Raw genomic sequence first — 19,938 nt, forward strand, 5'->3', positions numbered from 1 at the left:
TAAAATATTCTTACTTGGGAAGAGGCTGGAAGTGGAAGGCACTTGATCAGAAATAGAGGCTGTCCCTGCCTGGACACTGCTGCCCTCTGTGGTTGTGTCAGGAGGACTGGGAGATGCTGTTGTGCAAACTTCCAGTGTGCTGGCTGGAGGCAGGGTGATAGCTGGAGTTGGTGTTGCCTGTGGGTTTATCTCAGTCTCTGGAGTCAGGCTGGCTGGCCCTGGGTCCTCCAATGAAGTAGCAGCCTCAAGGGAAGCTGTTCTTGTGCAGGTCTTGGGGGTACTTAAGGCAGGAAAGGAGCCTGGCCCTCAGAGATTCATGAATGGGATTGTGAGGTTCTGTTCCTAGTGAGGGTCCATCTCCTGTGGTGACAATCAGATTGGGAGAACTGGCTTCTACTTGTGATGAGGAGCTGGCTGACCATGGAGCTAATCTTGACACAGTTTCCACATCGACATCCATGCTGCTAGAAGCAGTGATGCTTGGTAGTGGAGACTTAAAGGTCACAGTAGGGCCAGTGCCTACTGCTAGGTCATCACTGGCCTCCAGGGTAGACATGCTGTAACTTTCCAACCCTTGGAGATTTGTTCTTGGTGCTGAAGCAGTGACATCAGAAGGCATCTTGGAAATAATAGTAAGTGATCTGGAGACCATTTCGAGTAATTTCTCTGTTGGCAGAGTAGACAGTGCTTCTTCAGTGCTCAACTCATACTCAGGACTGGTGCTTTCTAAAGAGGAGAACAGGGTGGGAGAGTCTCCGATGGCCTCTGTTCCTGAAATGCTGCCTATGGAAGACTGGCTCTCCCCCAATCCTGAGAGGAGAGTGGAAGATGTTATGGTCATTGCTCCAGTTGCCTCAGTTGCAGTAGAAGACAATGGGAATCCTGCATCACTCTTCTGGGAGAATTCAGTGACGATTAGTGGACTTTGTATTTCAGACAGCTCAGGCTGGTTAACAGCATCCAGACCTAAACCCAATCCAATAATGAAAAGGAGTCACTGTGGTCACTGTTGGCCACAGAGAGGAAGGGCTTGTTTCTCTGGGAGGCCTCAGAACCTTTTGGAATCTCTTCTAGATTTGTAGGAAATGGAATGGGTGAGTTTTTTTCAGTTCCTGTGTGATCCTTTGGAGGAGCTAAAGTACTACCTTCTATCACTTTTGCTATAACAGTATTTTGTGTGATCTCTAAGGTTAAAGTGGTCAAGGAAAGTTGTGTAAGTCTTTTTCTAAGACTTCATGTAGCTCACCATGAGCAGTAGTCCCCAGGACAGCTGAATCTGCAGAGGTGACCAATGAGCCTCCAGGATGAGTGTCTAAGAACACTGGAGATTTAGAAGTGGTCAGTGGGACATCTGTGTTTCTGTCTACCACTGAACTTGGGATCTTAGGGCTAAAAGTAACTACAGGGGAGAAGGGGACAATGTATGTGATTTTTGTGCTAAAATTTAGATTTGTGGCATCAGTCCTGGGGAGAACTGATGTCATGTTCTCAGTCATAGGGGTAACCTCAAATGAGGTTTTGGTAGTTGAAGAGTGTTGTCCTGTGCCATGTAGGGCTGGTATCTGTCCCAGTGGTGGTGAGAGCCTTGTGTTATAGATGATAAAAGGACTGTGAATGAAAACTATTGACCGCATGCATGAATACTACAGGAAAGGGTACAGTCTATGGGATATGGAGGTGATGTGGGTGTCACATGGTTGGCTTGGACCAGCCACTGAATCATGTGATTGGAGGGGGGAACTGCATCCTGAAAACTGGGAGGGGGTATTCAATTTTGAATCCAGTAGAAAGAATTTTAGACAAAAGCCAGAAGACCTACTCTTGAATCCTAGCTTCAATTGCTTCTGAATATTCTTGCTAGAACCTCCAATAGGTCTCTTTTAGTCCTATCCTATTAATATTGTAGGCCTTCTATGTGTTAGCTATATACTAGGCATGATATGTGTTAGCTATTATTGATCTGTCCAGTGTGGGTATGAATAGATTGATAATAACTCTAGCCGTTGACATGTTCTCAATACTATCCACAAAGTACCAGGAGGTGTCTTGTTGACAACTGCCAAATGAATTTGTCATCAGAATTCTAAACAAAGGCTTATCTTCTCCATCCCTTAAAAGCTCCATTCTTATTATCTGTCTTTCCTGATCAATCTTCCCCATATGGGAATAAAATATCCCATCTAGGATTTGAACTCAGGCCCTCTGGCATGAATGCATGCTCTTACTATTGTTATCAAAAACTCTCATGAGTCATTAAGGGATAAAGGACAAGGTTGACCTCCCTCCATGGACATGTCAGACTCAGACACCATAACTGTGGTGACTGTTTCCTGCCTGTATTTCACTAAAATACAACCCTGTGTTCCAGCAGGGAAGATAATGAAGGAACTGTTCTTACCAGTGTCTGCAATAGTGGTCATGGTGGTCTGGGTGGATACTTTATCTGTGGGAATGAGAGGGGCAGCTGAGCTGGTGGGCAAATCACTTGTGGACAGAACCACAGCCTCAGCTCCTCTGCTGATGTCCATCATGGCTGTGGACCCAGTCAGGGCCAGCCTTTCCCTTGCAATAGCCATGGCTGTGGTCTCTGAAGCAGATGTGTCCAGAGAGGTCTTTGGCTTTGGATCTTCTCTACTGACACTGGAAAGAGTTGTAGCTGAGGAAATTGTAGACCCTGCTGGGGGCACATTGGTCCAGGGGAAGGTTGTGGTCGATGCTGTGGTGTCAGGGGTAGCAGGGTGTGAAGGGACACCTATGGAGTTCCCTCTTTCTGTTCCAGCCCCAGGTAGGGTTGAGCCCTCTGCAATGAGCATAGTTTCAGATGGGCTCATCTCCACTCCAGACCAGGTAGTTGTTGCTACCATGGTCTCTGGCAAGGCAGAGGAAGCAGGCACAGTGATTTTTTCCAAGTCAATATCAGAGGCAGTGGTTGGGGCTGTTGTTGTTGCCAGAACAGAGTGTGTTCTTACTGCAGGGCTGGAAGTTGTAGTCATTATGGTCTCTGGCTCTCCAGCTGTGGTCATTATCCTGCCCTTGCTTTCTGCACTAGAACCTGTGATCAGAAGGGTGGATAATGGAGTTACAGCATGTTTTAGACTATGGTCTATTTTCTATTAGCCTCACAATGAAGGGGTTCCTCCCTTGTATTCTAAACTTCATGAATGAGGAAGGAATCAGTCCAATTTACTGTTAATTGATATATCCTTCTAAGGAAGAAGTCTTGTTCTGCTTGTCAGTTGCCCTCCTCCATTAGATCTTCCCTTTTATCCCTTTTAAGTCTGTCTATCTCTTTTGTCTATCTCCCTCTTTTTCCTTGAAAAGTTGAATGCAAGGGCACAATTCTGTGTAGGGGATGCTGAAGAAAGTATGTATGGGAATAAATATTCAACCCTGTTTTTTCTATGCAAGAGAAGAGTGAAGGTTCAAATGATGCCTGCTCCTCTAACTCCGTCTTCCATATTTGTATATTCTGCTTCTAGAATACTCCACTGATGAGAAATGAGTTCTACCTACTTATTCCTTATTTAATCACCAACATATTCCTTTATTTTTCATTCCCTTTTCTCAAACAACAGGAAATTGAAAGGCATTAAATAGTTATAAAGTTGTTAAATTCTTATGGGGGAAAAAAGCATCCTCACACTTTTTTTTTTAAATATATGGAATGACTCATTTGTGCCCTCCACTATGAAATGATTAACTTCATCCAATTTTGTTAAAATGTCAGTTTTAATGTCATCTTTTCTGGGAAACCATTCCTGTTATTCTCTCAACAATTTTCTATTGTTTATAGTGATAAAATTACAAGTGAATTCTATCAAACATTCAAAGAAAAATCAATCCCAATCTTACATAAACTATTATCAAAATATTTAATTCTATTTAAATTATTGCTATTACATAGTCTTGATACCTACACAAGGGATAGACAAAGGAAATAAAAGAAAATTGAAGGCCATACTATCCCTACTGATACAAAAATATTAAATTTATAACATTAGCAAAATAATTACAGTCACATGTTTAAAAGATTTTCCACTTGGGGGCAGCTGGGTACTCAGTGAATTGAAAGCCAGGCCTAGAGATGGGAGGTAAATAGTATTTAGCTAAGACCAAGAGTCAGCAATATATATAGCAGAGAAATTTTAAGGGTCTGTCCATTGAAATTGGGAGTAAAATTAGGACATCTATTATCACCATTAATTTTAGAAATAATTCTAGAAATGGAAGATACAGAATAAAAAAGACAGTGAAGAAATACATATAGGGTGGGTGTTCAGTATTTGCAGATCATGTGATGGCCTGCTTAAAGAACCCTAAAGTATCAACTAAAATTTTATTTAAACAATTAAAATATTCAACTAAGTAATGAGATATTTAAAAAACAGAACAATCCTCAATTTTTGTGTCTTACCAACAAATATCAAGCAGGAAGATATAGGAAAATAAAACCCATTCAAAATGACTATAAACATCACAAAGAAGAATTTCATGAATAGGCTGGAGCCAAGATGGTGGATTAGCAGAAGCTAACCAGCGGAACTCTCCTAATATTCCCATCCAAACAATTTAAAATAGCACCTCCAATCAAATTTGACAGTGGCAAAGACAACAACAGGTCAAAGTGAAACATGTTTCTTTCCTAAGAAAACTTAAGAAGTTAGCAGAAGAAAGATGTGACTCAGTGGGAGTGGGGCAGATCTGTCTGTAACACACAGACAGTGGCAGCTGTTGGTAAAGGGGTCAGATATTCTTTGTTTCTCTTCTACCTAGATTTATCTCTGGAGTTGTTGTCACCCTTGTTTGAATACAGGGTCCCTGTGAGAAGGGATCATTACATTTTTTATCATACTGGACACCTATAAATGCATCTCTCCTATCTTCTCCCATTTCCTGCTTTATGACCATGGAGACCTTCAGTCTTAATTAAACCTTCCCAGGGGAGGAAGTAAACCATCATTCATTTCCTATCTGTAGAGTCAGAGGATATTGATGATTGAGCAAGGGACAGGGTTCAAGAGAATGCAATTATTGAAGCAGGGAAGAACAAAAACTTTTTTATTGAAAACCATTGGCCAACATTGCAGAATGAAAAATCTAAAGGAGAGGCACAGGTCTCCCTGGAATGCTTGGAGATCCCTTCTGTTTACCATGGTTACAAAGACCACAAGGTTTGGCTTTAACTATAAACGGGATAGGGATAATCTGCTTTCCAAGTACCATTGGGTATGTTTTTCCCTTTGAACAATTTAGATATGTTTTGAGTAGCAAAAACAGAAATAAAAACAAAACCCAACAGAGGCAAATGAGTAAAGATGGTTATTTCTATGTTGGCCATTTCTAACAGCATTCCTCATTCTGAACCCCCAAACTCACTTTTTCTCCTCTGTCCTATCCCCCTCCCTCCCAAAAAAGGTTAAAAATTTTTCCATTGTAATCTCCCCAAAATAGAGAAATTAAGAAATTAAAAACTCACTGTTTGTGGATCTGATGCCTGGTATCTTATGATTATACCCTGTAGTTGGAGAGGAGAAAAGAAAAGAAGAAAAGAAAAAAATTCAGAAGGAACAAGTTTTGGAGAGAAGATGAAAGCAGGAAGAAGAGGCAATGAAGAGTTGATGAATAGAGGGAGGAGAGGAAAATGGCATAGAAAAAAAGAATAAGTCAGAAGAGATGTGAAGACAAGAGGTGCAGAATGGGAAAAAAGAAGACAAAAAAGAGAAAAGAGGGAGGATGAAGAGAAGGAAGGTCAATAAGGAGAGAGGGGGGGCGTAAAGAGAGAGAGAGAGAAAGAGAGAGAGAGAGGAGAGAGGGAGAGAGAGAACACACAAATCTTTCAGTAGGGTATCTCTATGTGGACAAAAGGTTAATGGAGGAATGGAGAGGAGATGGTTTGGCACCTATAGGGTTGGGAGAATGGTCCTTCACCATTTAAGAGTAAGGGATTCATGCCACAATTCTTAATAGAAGGAGCATAAACAATTCAGCCTCTTCCAATCTTGAGAAGTGAGCTCCCCATCTGTTCAGTTTGTCACCACTTTGAGGGTCAGTGATCCCAGGAGTGAGAGATAAAGAAACCAAGGAAACAAAGGAGGTTCAAAGGGATAGAAGAATTGGGGGCAGGTGGGTTGTTTTCTAGAAAGGGAACCACCCAGAGACAGAGAGGCATATGCCCCAAGTCAAGCTATTTACCATCCACAAAGAGGCTGTCTCTCTCTATAAGCAGGTGTCTTAGATTTCTTCTATATATTTGTTCACTAAGCTCCCAGTAAACCTTCTCTTTGTCCAGAACAGGGTTGGAGGAATCTTCCTGACAAGTACACAGAACATCCACTCCTGTTGCTGTCCCATTCTTCAGAGGCCTGGAAATTGATGTTTCAGATAAGAGGTGTTAAACAGAACCCTTCCTATGGGACATATGAATCAAATTAAAGTGTCATTTCTGAAGAAATCATAGTTGCCCTCTGATTTTAATGTGTTAGTTTAATTTAAAAAGTATTACATAAATGTGTATAGTTTTCTGAGTCAATATGCAGGCCTTAGGGACCCTATAATTTAGTGGCTTCATTTTCTTTTGAGTTTGACACCTATAAGAATTGAATTAATATTTCTACCCAGACATATATTTTACAAAGTTTATTAGAAAGGGTAGACAATGAGAGCCAGGCCTAGAGACAGAAAATCCTAGGTTCAAATCTGGCCTCAGACACTTTCCAGCTGTGGGAACCTGGGTGAGTCACTTAACCCCCATTGCCTAGCCCTTACTGCTCTTTTGCCTTAGAAACAATACCTAGTATTGATCCTAAGATGGAAGGTAAGGGTTTAAAAAAAAGAAAGGGTAGAAAATTATAGTTTTAAATCTCATCATTCCTCTAAGTAACCTGACCACGAGATACCTAGCCTGCAAGTCTCTTCCTCTTCCCCCTTCCTTGCCTGCTCTCTTCCCCATCACCTTCTTGGTTCTCTACTCCCAAAAACTAAAGCCTTGACTTTTATTGACATACAGCACATACACAGATGAAAAACCTGGCATAACTGTGTTATGTGAGGAATGCTGATGGACACAAAGTACTCAAGGAGGAGGAGGGAATGAACTTCCTTGACACACACCACTGGATTCGTTTCTGAAATTGCATTATTCAGAAGACGTTCTTGAGAGAAGTACACCACTTGGAACAAAGGTTTAGAGAGGATTGTAGATTTAGAGTTGAAAAGGACACTGGAAGCTATCAAATTCAGTCCCCTCATTTTATAGAGGAATGAAAGTGAGGCTAAGGCAGGTTATGTGACCTGCACAAGGCCACAAAGTTGGTATGTGTCTGAGAGAGAATTTGAACTCTGTCCTTCCTAAATCCTACCACACTGGAGTTGGCTGTGCTCTGTATATTTAGTCATTTTTATGTTTACAAGTGTGTATGGGGTCTGATTTTCTTCAGTAGTTTCTTTAGAGTAGTAGAAAGATTATTGAACTCAAAGTCAAAGGGCCTGTGTTCAAATTCTGAATCGGACAATATCTTTGACATTAGAAAAGTTACTGAAATATCCTTGGGTCTTCATTTTTCATCTGAAAATGAAGAGAATGGTCCAGATCACCTCTAAGGTCCCTTCCAGCTTTTACTATATAATCCTGTGATTCTAGAGAAAATCAATGCTGATATGGTTGAATCAATCAATTTCTAAGCACTCATTTGGTGCCCTTCTATGTTATTCCTTTTACATGGAGTTATAAAGTTAAAGTGAGTTGAGTTACAACCTTGTCTTTGGAAGTTTTATGGGGAAAGAAGTTTTTCTCCACAAGGGAAAGGGTACAAGGAAACCCAGAATATTTCTTATGGCTTGTTTATTAGGGGATTTTATCCATTATAGCTTGGGTAAGAAGGAATTGCCATTGGGAAGGAGAAGCAGCAGCAGCCTGGGCAAAACCTGAGTCAAATGGGAAAGGGTGGTCTTTGCTATTTGAGCTGACATCTTGCAGGATTCTCACCTCAGCAAGATCACACTGCATCCAGAATAGTGAGAGCCAAGGTTGGTCATTGCAAACACAGACTTGAGCTAAAAATAAAAGGTGAGAAAGGAACTTCTGAGTACCTGGCTAGAACAAGCCTGGATACTCAGGGCTAAGGGAGGCAGCATGGGAGAGAGAAGGTAGTGTGTGTGGCAGGAGAAGGGAAAAATGGAGACTCACCAGTACTTTGATGACATTCTCAGCAGCTTTAAATGTTCCAGAGTCTCTGTGGCCCATCTTTGTTGTGTAAAACAGGTTGGTGATGGTAAAGTTGAGGGTGAAAATCTTGGAGTAGGAGCTCCCTGCTGCTGTACAGAAGGAAAGATACCACACATTGTCTGAGCCTTACAAATGTTATTCAAATGAGAGAAAATGCTTTGTAAACCTTCAAGTTCTATCTAAATGCCAGTTATTGTGATGACCATATCATGATCATGACTATTATTCCATGTGGCACTGTTCTAGTCTTTCCGCAGAGGAATACTCAGTAGAATGAAACTACTAAGGAAACTCTGAGGATTTCTCTAGCCATACACATTTTTCTGGCAGGATTAAAAATTATGGACTTGGAGTCAGAAGACCTGGGTTAAAATCATGACCCTGCCATGTCCTATAATTTTGCCTTAGTTTCCTCACTTGTAAAATGAGGAGATTAATCCAGTTTCAAAGAGAAGAACTCATTACTTGGCAAAAATGGCTGGGAATAATGAAAATTAATATGGCATAAATTAGGGATGGGCCAATATCTTGCATGATATAACACAGTAAACTCCAAATGAGTTCATGAGTTATATGCAAAAGGTGGTATAAAACAAATGAGAGTTTTCAGGAAAATTTTTCTTTCATATTAATGGACAGGAGGATGGTTCATTTTCACATGAAGAATAGATAGGAGAAAAGATAAAATGGAAAATGTTAATATAAAATTAAATAGATTTTTCACCATTTCAAAACCAATGTAGCTAAAATGAGGAAGAAATCAGGTAATTGGAGAGAAAAAAAATCTTTGCTTCAAATTCTTCTGATAAAGGTCTCATTTCCTATTTCCAAGAAGTAAAATGTATAAGAATAGAAGCAAGGACAGAGCCAAGGTGGTGGAGAAGATATGGATCCCTCATCTGATCTTTACCAAGTTACCATCCAAAAACCTAATATAATTCCTTAAACATGAATTCTGGAGCTGTATAACATACACAAAAAGACAAATAATTTCCCAGCACAAATGAACTTAGAAGGCCAACAGGACAGATGATATATACAGGAGTGAAAGTGGAAGTAGAGAACAGTGCACCAAGTCAGACCCCAACAAGCTAAGAGGCCTTGTCCAGAAATGAAGGAACAGCAAAGGCTTCTGCAGTATTTATCCCCAGACAATAAGGGGGAGAGGGATCAGACAGTCAGGTATAATTGAAAATCTGTTATCCAAAAAAAGAACTACATATCCTCAGAGCGCACTGATTTCCTGTCATTATGTACTTCCTGTAGACAAGAGAATAAAATGAGTGGGCATTGAAGCTCTGCCTCCTCTTTTGGCATGCAGCAAGTGGTGATGGTGGTGAGTGAGGATTTTGAAAATGACACTCATGGTTTTAATTTTGTATCCTCTGTATTCCTTGATTTCTAATGATCATTTAATAAACTGCCTAAAATATAATATTTTTTATTATTTAAGATATAATTTTAATTTTTACAGTTTATGACCAGATGGGATGATAAAAACTCTCAATTTTTTAAGATAGCCTAGATCACTTTTTTAAATTAATGTTTCTCAAGACCAAGGCCTTTAGACCACCCCACCCTCTCAAACACTGTGAGACCTTGAACTCTCTTTGGAGCTGCTGCCTTTTTCTTTTCCAACTTTTTGCTTGGTTGCTTGCTCTGCCTACTGGTAGGGCTATTTTTAGTTGGGGACTCTTGGCAGAGAAGATATTAAGTTGTTTCTCCTGATTCTACTCATTCCTGCTGTTAAATCCCAGTGCCTTGCTTCTACTCTTACTCCTAACTCTGGCTATTTCTGCCCAATCCTGCCTCCTGGGTTGTCCCAGCCATCCACTCCTGACCTTCTTGACCCAGATCCCTCATCCAACCCAAGCCCCAGCCCCCAGGTCCCAGGCTGCTTGTAGCTGCCATTGTGTCTTCAGAAACACAAGCCAACTGGTAAGAACTGGGGTGTTCTTCCCTTAAACAATAATTAGTCTCCATGTAGCAGGGTACCCGGGGGGAAGGGAAGGAAAGAAGGAAGTTACTCTTCCAAATAGGAAGTTGATTACAAGCATGGCGTACTCTATGAAAGAGCAGTGCATTGCCTATTTTAAACAGCTACTATCATTCATGAGTGCACTGATTCTTTTACTTATCTTACCCTGAAATTTGGGGGAGATGTTCATCTCCCTGCAACTTTTTGCCATTTGGGCCTGCCAGTTTGAGATTCCTAAAACCCATGTTCTCACTAGCTATGGGAGATTCCACAGTACTGGCAAAAGGGATCTGAATGGATAGAAGAAGGAACTTTAAAGAGATTGGCGATTAAAATTTTAAGCATTTGCAGACTGCATTTTTTAAATGAAAGTCTTTGTATCTTATTGTACTTTCTGATTGTTTTGTTTAAGATTTAATTTTGTGATTTTAATTCCATATATTAATGTATTCAATACTATTCTGTTACACTGAATCATTATAATGTACTGGGTTTTATCTACTGTAATTTTCTGATACCTTTCCCCTATATCTGTACTGAACAAATATTACTGAATAATTTTTTTCCTATATTGGCTTTGTAAATTGTCACATAGAGGATGGATGGACTTCATCAAAACCTGGCTATAATTGTATAATAGCCTTTGGACAATGTAATGAGCTAAATATCTCAAATTGATTTTAAGGGGTCTTCAAACATGAATTTTAGATTTTTTCTCAACTCTGATAATTTTGCCTGCCTCTTAGTTATTTGTAACAAGAAGTAAGGTTCATTTTAGTAGCTGAAGTGAAATGAAATTAAAATTCCCACCTCCCAATGGGACATTATAGTCTCATAGCAAAGGAGCTGGGAAGTAGATCCCAGGGCATGGTACCTCTGGATGGCTTCCAAAAGAGGGGCAACTCTCATTTTTAATACCTCAGCTCACTGTACTTTTTCACCAGAATGATTTTATAGATTCTTGGTGACTTTTTTATACCCAATATAAAAACAGTACAGACATTTTATTTTTCTCGTCCCCTCTGTCACATTTTTGTAATGACGGCAGTAATAGATGTTTAAAACATCTCAAACAAGCTTGAAAATTGTTACATACCTGAAAAACTTGTGACAAGTATCCAATTAGCTTTAAAAATCATACAGCAGACACATGTAAAATATGATAGTGGATTTGTTTGCTATTGTCATTAAATGGGCTAGTATAACTTTGGGGACTTTGATACCTTTCAAATGTACATTACATTCTGAACTACTGTTCTTTATAAAAACTGTTACTTTGTGAAAATAATTTGCTTGTACTCACAGTGGATCATGGCCAGTTTGAAGAGGAAATGGATTTTATTTTTTGGGTGAAAAACCTTTGTACTCTACCCTTCCTTAGCTGACACAGTGTGTCAATGATTATAAGCTATATATTTTTATTTATCAAACTTTTTTATTATTGTTTTTGCTTGTATATGCAATATACTATTTCAGGTTTTTAAATTTTTTTTCTCTCCTTTTTGTATTTGAAGCACATTGTCACCAGTATTAATAATATTTTCTTTAACTTTTTTTTTTAATTTTACAGTAATATAAGTTTAAAACTACATTTCTTTTGATGTCAATGCATACCCAAAATGCTTTTTACTATAAAAATTATGTTAATGATTGCTTAAAAAATACATGGGACTTTGTTTAAAGATTTTTTCTGATTCTAGGAGAAGGGAACTAAGAGCCATTATACAGTGACATGCAGCACATGGTCAACAAGAGATCAAACCAGTCATACATAGACTAATGACATTCTGTGCAAAGAGCTCAAGGACTTGAACCTAGTGTGAGACTCAAGGTTGTGGTGCTTGATATATGTTAAGATGCAGGACTCCTTGAGAACCATATCCCTAGAGAAAAAAATATGAAAGTACCTAAGAACTGACCATTCTGTCTCCCCTATATTTGAGAATGAAGGTAAAATCAGACCAGGAATGACACTTCTCTATCAGTCCTCTTTTTCTTTTTCATACTATGGCAACTTCTTGCAGTTTTGGCTGCAAATGGATAAGTGAAATATTATTGTGTTTTGTCCTACAGACTTGTGGCATAGAAATCACTTTAATTGAGCCCTGTTTCAAGGACCCATTTATAGGTTTATTTTCTTTTACTTAAAATTTTTACACATAAGACTTTGATAGTATACTTCATCCACAAATTATTTTCTCTTTTATTTGTATTTTTTTTTACTTCTCTTGCCAATTGATTCATACACCTCATAACACAGGCACGAATTCCTAAGGAATTCCTGTGTTTTTCAACACCCTCTTCAGGAGGGCATGGATAATTATTCTAAATTGCAAAGTTTAAATTCTTTTTGAGAGTAATTTTAGAATAAGAAACATGATATCTCTCCAAACCCAGAAATTGAAAGGTTTGGAAAAGGCACCATGAAGATGCCTCCACAGACCACATGCTGCACAAGAAGATCCAGAGTGAACTTTGGGGTATGGGGGGATGAAAGCAATTATTTTGTATGCACATTCTTATGCCAAAGGGGACTGCCCCCAACTGGCTTTTTGTCAATGATCGTAGCAATTATTGGTTTTGTTCTCTTTTCCTCTTATCCTCAAATTGTTGTAATTTTAAAGTTGATATGTTTACAAGACACATCAGAGAGACTAGGCTTCCTCAGTTGTCGGGAGGGTGTGTGTATAATTAAAAACCAGTTACCCTAAAAAAAGAACTACATATTCCAAGAGGCCACTGATTTCTTGTCATTAGGTACTTCCTGTAGACAGAGAAAAATATGAGTGCACTCTGAGGGTCTGCCTCCTCTTTTTACATGCATCCAGCAGTGATCTTGGTGAGTGGGAATTTTGAAAATGGCTAACTAGTCATGGGCAGGTGGTTTTTATTTTCTAGCCTCTTCATTCCTTGATTTCTAATGATCATTTAATAAAACTCCTCAAATGTAATTTTTTTTATTATTTAAGATATAATTTTAATTTTTACAGTTTCTCAGAAGGAGATTACAGGGATCCCTTTTCTGACTGTGAAGGCAAATCTCCTGTTGCATTGTTTGTATTCAGAAACAGATCCCAAGGGAGAGGAGTGCTAGAAGATAACAGTGCTTATAGCCTCAGGGGTGCAGCAGACTCTCCCTGGTCACAGTTCCAAGTAGGAAAAGATGGCTGGGGTTACTCACAAACCAGAGTATAGACCAGGAAGCTGTTGAAAACACCTTTGCTTGCATGATACCACCTTTGAAGGACTGAAAGCAGATTGATCCCCAGAATTAGCTCTGAAAGGCAGCTGCACAAAGAACCTGAAACTTAGAACAGAGCTCCATTAACCACAGGTAGAGATCCAATTTTAATTATCTTCTTTAAAATTAAAAGTTAAGGGCTGGAAATGAGCAAACAACAGAAAACAAAGTCAATATAGGAAGCTATTTTTGTGACAGAGAAAACTAAAACACAAACTCAGAAAAAGACAACTCTAGGAAGTGGAGTCAAGATGGTGGTTCAGAGAAAGCAAAAGTTCAAACCTCCAAGAACTTTTCCTCACCAAATCAAAAACACAATTCTTTGAGGGGACTGAAAACCAAATATAACAACAGGACAGGGCTAGGGAATGCTCCTGCAGGATGGACTCAACTTAAAAGGTATGCCCTACAAAAAAGCCTGAACTCTAGAACACATGGGTTCAAAGGGAAGGAAGAAGGAAGGTCCCAGGACCCTTCCTTCACCTACAGTGCAGAGACTCTAGCAGTGCCTGGAATTTCTAGGCTGGCAAGGGCTCTAGAGTCCAGAGGGGATTCCTAACTGGCACAAGGCTCAGGGTGTTGAACACAGGTGTCATAGAGGAAGCTGGAGAAGAAGAGCAGAGCAGTAGCCTATTCACAGCCTAAATATTCCATATCTTGCCCATCCTCCCTTCTTGAGGTTTTTGCCTCAGGGCACACCCACTTTTGCAGATCAACTCTGCCCTGGCTCAATCTTATCAATGGGGCAGATGAGAAGCCTTCAAAGGGCAGGGAATCTCAAGCTCCAACACACCTTCCCCTACAGACTAATCTGTGAGCCTTGAGGTATAAGCTTTAAGGGCAAAAGCTGCAACAAACTACATGGGAAAGTGAGAAGTCCAGCTCCCTTTCAACTTCTTCTGCCAGTTAGGGAAGATCTGACCTCAGGACTTATCAACACTATCATCCTAACCTAGTCAATCAGCAGAGCCGAGAAGTCCCTTCCCTTCAGGCCAGAACCGTCAAAAATCTCAGAGTCAGCAAATAATGAGAGGGATAGGACTATAGGCAATTATGGAGTGCATGGGGAAGAAGGGGAAAAATATGAGTAAACAGGAGAAAAAGAAAAAAAGAAATTACAATGGACAGCTTCTATCTAGCAATGAACAAAGAGCAAATGGATCAGAGGAGGATCAAGGAACATGAAGCAAAAACACAGAAACTCCAGCAGACTGGACATAGAGTTTGGAAGAACTCAAAAACCAATTCAAAAAGCAATTAAGAGACACTGATGACAAACTGAGTAAAGAACTTAAAAAGCCAAATAAGTCATCTGGAAACAGAATATAGTGTCTTAAATGCCAAAATTAACCAGCTTGAAAATGAGGCAAAGGAGCTGAAAGATCAGAAGGAGAAGGTTGACCAAAAAGCCAGAGATGAAATTCAGTCTTTAGAAATTAGAATGCAACAACTAGAAGGAAATGACTTCACAAGGCAGCAGGAAGCTATAAAACAAAATCAAAAGAATTTTAAAATGGAAGAAAATATGAAACACCTCATCCACAAAACAGGAGATCTGAAAAACAGATCCAGAAGAGACAACTTAAGAATCACTGGACTAGACAGGAAGATCATGACAAAAGAAAAATCCTGGACATCATTCTACAGGAAATTATTCAAGTAAACTGCCCCAACATTATAGAGCAAGAGGGAAAAGTAGAGACTGAAAGAATCCATAGATCACCCCCTGTACTCACTCTTCAACTGAAAACACCACAGAATGTTGTAATCAAATTAAAAAAACTACCAGACCAAAGAAGAAATATTACAAGCTGCTAAAAAGAAGTCATTCAGATACCATGGAACCACAGTTAGGATAACACAGCATCTGCCTGCATCTACACTGAAGGACTGGAAGGCATGGAATATGATATTCAGGAAAGTAAGGGAACTAGATCTACAAGCAAGAATCAACTATCCCGAAAAACTGACTATGTTCTGGCAGGGGAAAATACGGTTCTTTAATAAAATACAAGACTTTCAAGCATTCATATAGGATAGACTAGACTTGCACAGAAAATTTGAAGCCCAAGCACAGAATTCAAGAGAATCACCAAAACATAATTAAGAAAGGGGATAAAACCAAAAACAAAATTCTTGAAAGACACCCAATAAGTTAAAATGATTTGTATCCCTATAAGAAAAGAGGATATTGATAACTCTTTAAAATTTTTATTATCACCTGAGTAGGTAGAGGAATTATACATTGAAAGAACAGTGACAAGCTGTATAGGATGAAATGCCAAGACATATATATGAGTTAAACTAGAGTTTAAAAAGAAGATGCGAATACTAAGAGAAATGAGAAAAGAGACAAAGTGGGGTAAATTTATATGTCATAAAAATCATATGTTGTGGGAGTGGGGGAGAACACCAATACACTGGAAGGGTAAAGAGGTCAGAGAAATTAAATACTTAAAGTTCATAGCATTGGGAATCTCATGCCTCACTCTGCAACTCCTATTTTCAAGGCTGTGGATAGGAAGGAATGAAAGGCACCAAGGAGTTCTTACACTGTAGTGCTAAAGGAAAGTGATGGAGACAGAGATGGTGCTTGAGAAAATGAGAACAGAAAGGAAAACTACAACGAACTGAATGAAAACTATTGAACACATCCATATATGAAAATTACAGGAAAGGGTACAATCTATTGGATATAGATGTGGTGTGGGTGTCATATGCTCTGCTTGGATCAGTCACTGAATCACGTGGTTGGAGGAGGAAAAAACTACATCCTGATCTCTGGAGGGAGCTGTTCATTTTTGCAGCCTCACCCCCTCAGCCTTGCATAGGGCCGACATCATAAAAGCTTGGGTCATCTAACCATCTATTTGCTTTGCAACTATGGACCCATTAGTTAGCCAACCATTCCATTGATATAGGGTTCTCTCTTCCCCCACCATGTCTGCTTAAAGAGTGTTCACCATGGTCCAATAGAAAGAACTTTAGACAAGAGTCAGAAGACCTACAATTTGAATCCTGGCTTGAACACCTTCTGAGTTTTCTTGGTAGAACCTCCAAATGGGTCTTTCTTAGTACTATCCTATTAATATTGTAGGCCTTATATTTGTTAGCTATAGACTAGGCATGATATGTGTTAGCTATTGTTGATCTGTCCAGTGCAGGTATGAATGGGTTGATAGTAACTGTAGCCCTGGACATGTTTCTCAATCCTATCCACAAAGTACTAGGAGGTGTTTTGTCTACAATTGCCAAATGGGTGTGTAGTCACAATTCCAAACAAAGGCTTATCTTCTCCATCCCTCAAAAGCTCCATCCTTATTATCAATCTTTCCTGATCAAACTTTTGCATATGGGCAGAAAATAACAGATCTAGGATTTGCACCCAGGTCCTCTGACATGAATGCATGCTCTTTCTACTGTATCACACACCCTTCATGAGTCATTAAGGGATAAAAGATAAGCCTAACTGCCTCCATGGATATGTCAGACTCAGAATCCATAACTATGATGACTGTTTCCTTCCTATATTTCTATAAAATACAACTCCATGTTCCAGCAGGGAAGATAATGAAGGAACTGTTCTTACCAGTGTCTGCAATAGTTGTCATGGTGGTCCTGGTGGATACGTTATTTGTGATAATGAGAGGGGAGGCTGAGGTGGTAGGCAAATCACTTGTGGACAGAACCACAGTCTCAGATCCTCTGCTGTTGTCCATTGTGGCTGTGGAGTCAGTCAGGGCCAGCCCTTTCTTTGCAGTAGTCATTGCTGTGGTCTCTGAAATCACTGTGTCCAGAGAGGTCATTGGCTTTGGATCTTCTCTACTGACACTGGAAAGACTTGTGGCTGAAGTGCTTGTAGACCCTGCTGGGAGCACATTGGTCAAGGGGAAGGTTGTGGTTGATGCTGTGGTGTCATGGATAGCAGGGTTTGAAGGAACACCTATGGAGTTCCCTCCTCCTGTCCCAGCCACAGGTGGGGTAGATATTTCAGCAACGAACACAGTTTTAGATGGGCTGATCACTCCAGACCAGGCAGCTGGTGCTACCATTGTCTCTGGCAAGGCAGAGGAAGCAGGCACAGTGATTCTTTCCAAACAAGAAGTACCAGAGGAAGTGGTTGGGGTTGTTATTGTTGCCAGAACAGAGTGTGTTCTTACTGCAGGGCTACAAGTTGTAGACGTCTTTACTTTTCCAACTCTGGTCCTTATCCTGCCCTTGCTTTCTGCACTGAGCCCTGTGATCAGAAGGGTGGATAATTGAGTTACAGGATGTTTTGGGCTATGGTCCATTTTCCATTAGCTTAGCAATGAAGGGGTTCCTCCTTGACTTCTACACTACACGAATGAGGGAGGAATCAGTACAATTTAATGTTAATTGATATATCCTTCCAAGGAAGTAATTTTGTTTTGCTTTTGACTTCCCCTCCTCGACTAGACCCTCACCCGTTCTATAATTTTTATGTCTTCCTATCTCTTTTGTCTATCTCCCCCTATTTCCCTTCTGAGTATTCTACATTTCCACATCTAATTCTGTCAAAGGTATGTATGGGAATATGTATTCAGTCCTCCTTTGTCCATTCAGATAAGAGTAAGTTTCAAGTGATGCCTGTTCTTCCAACTCCTTCCTCCATATATGTATATTCTTCTTCTAGAATACTCAAATTATGAGGAATAATAAATTCCACCTACATGTTCCTTATTTAATAGATGACATATTCCTTTTTCCCTCCCCCTTTCTCAAGCAACAGAAAATTGGAAGGGATTAAAAAGTTATAATGTTGTTCAATTCTCATGTGGCAGAAAAGAATCCTGCAAAATTCTAATTTTTTCAAGGCTCAATGGAGTTAAATACAAATTGTATGCAAAATAAATACAAAGAAACTGGGTTTATCATTCAAGGCTCTATGTAATTCAATTCAATAAGCATTCATTAAGACATTGTTGTTAAACCACAGAAAGCTTGGGTCTAGCCAATTTTAACTGATATGACTCCCTTCCATATACACTCTGACAACTGGAATCCTCTTCACACTTCATGTGTATCCAGAATTTTTCTTTCTATGTGTCTTGCTCACACTGTATTCTCTGAATGGAATATTTGTACCCTCCACTGTGAAATGATTAAATTCACCCAATTTTTAAAAAAATATCAGTTTTAATGCCATCTCTTCTGTGAAACCATTCCTGCTATTCTCTCAACAATTTTATATTGTTTCTAGTGGTAAAATTACAAGTGAATTCTATCAAACATTCAAAGAAATATCAGTCCCAATCTTACATGAACTATTATCAAAAATAAATAATTCTATTAAAATTATTGCTATTATATATTCTAGATGCCTAGACCATATAGATAGATAGGGAAAGACTAAAGAAGGAAAACAAAATTAAAGTCCATACTATCCCTAATGAATAATGATTAAAAATTATAAAACATTAGCTAAACAATAGTCACTTTGTTTAAAAGATTTTCCACTGTTGCTGGACTGTATTCCATGAATGGGAGCTTGGTTCTGTACCAGGAAAACTATAAACATATTGCATCAGGTTAAAAAAATAATAAATCTTATTATAATAAATGCAGTAAACACTTTGGCAGGAAATACCATCTGTGTTTAAAATTATGTTTAAAAACTTCAGAATGAATAGATATTTTTCTCCATATGGTAAGTAGTATTTAGCAAAGACCAACAGTCAGCCACAAACATATGTAACATAGTAATTTTAAAGGTCTGTCCAATTAAATTGGGAGAAAAATAAGAACAACCATTATCACCATTAATTTTAGAAATAAAACTAAAAATGGAAGCTATAGTAATAAAAAAAGAAATTAAAAAAGGAGTGTAGTAAGGGGGGAAATTATTTGTATTTGCAGATGATATGATGGAAAAAACAGAACATTCCTCAAGTTTTGTCTATTAGCAACCAAGATCAAGCAGGAAGAGATAGGAAAAGAAATCCAATCTAAATAAATAAAGAATTATAAAATATTTCTGAATCCATACATCACAAAAAGAATTATGTGAACAGGATTAGTAGTGGCTACCCAGCTGAAATCTCCTAATATTCCCATCCAAACATTTTAAAATAACAACTCCAATCAAATTTTCCACTTGCAGAGTCAACAAAAGGGCAAAGTGAGACATGTCGGTTTCCTAAGAAAACTTAAGAAGTTAGCAGGAGAAACCTGTGACTCAGTGGATGTGGGGCAGATCTGTCCCTATCACACAGACAAGTAGCAACTGTTGGTAAAGGGGTCAGTCATCTGCCCGAAAGAAATTAAGAGGCTCCCTACCCCACCCCCCCTTGATGGCAGTGGGTATGGATAGCACTGATTGACAACTCTATTGTCCATATTCTGTTCTGCATCACAGGTTCCAAGGTAGAAAACAGTTCTACTAGTTCCTTCACAAGGGATCTGGAGCCCTTCTCCAGTTCCAAAGGAAAGAAGAAGGCTAGTTCTTGCAGCTGAAGTGGACCAGGAGCCTCTTGA

At 39.2% G+C, this 19,938-nt stretch overlaps 1 protein-coding gene across 1 annotated transcript in view; it reads right to left on the bottom strand.

Moving 5' to 3' along the window:
- Window positions 1-2,243: 2,243 nt before the first annotated feature.
- Window positions 2,244-19,938, bottom strand: part of LOC103093807 (mucin-16-like) — a 51,159-nt gene continuing 33,464 nt past the window's right edge. The window contains exons 9-14 of the mRNA XM_056820958.1: window positions 17,033-17,680; window positions 8,186-8,313; window positions 7,985-8,052; window positions 6,193-6,362; window positions 5,477-5,515; window positions 2,244-3,052 (exon numbers count right to left, since the gene is read on the bottom strand). Of these exons, the coding sequence (XP_056676936.1) occupies window positions 2,244-3,052; window positions 5,477-5,515; window positions 6,193-6,362; window positions 7,985-8,052; window positions 8,186-8,313; window positions 17,033-17,680 (1,862 nt within the window). The remainder of the gene's footprint in view (window positions 3,053-5,476; window positions 5,516-6,192; window positions 6,363-7,984; window positions 8,053-8,185; window positions 8,314-17,032; window positions 17,681-19,938) is intronic.

Source organism: Monodelphis domestica, chromosome 3 (genome assembly GCF_027887165.1).
Source record: "Monodelphis domestica isolate mMonDom1 chromosome 3, mMonDom1.pri, whole genome shotgun sequence".
In the NCBI taxonomy this organism is placed as follows: Eukaryota; Metazoa; Chordata; class Mammalia; order Didelphimorphia; family Didelphidae; genus Monodelphis; species Monodelphis domestica.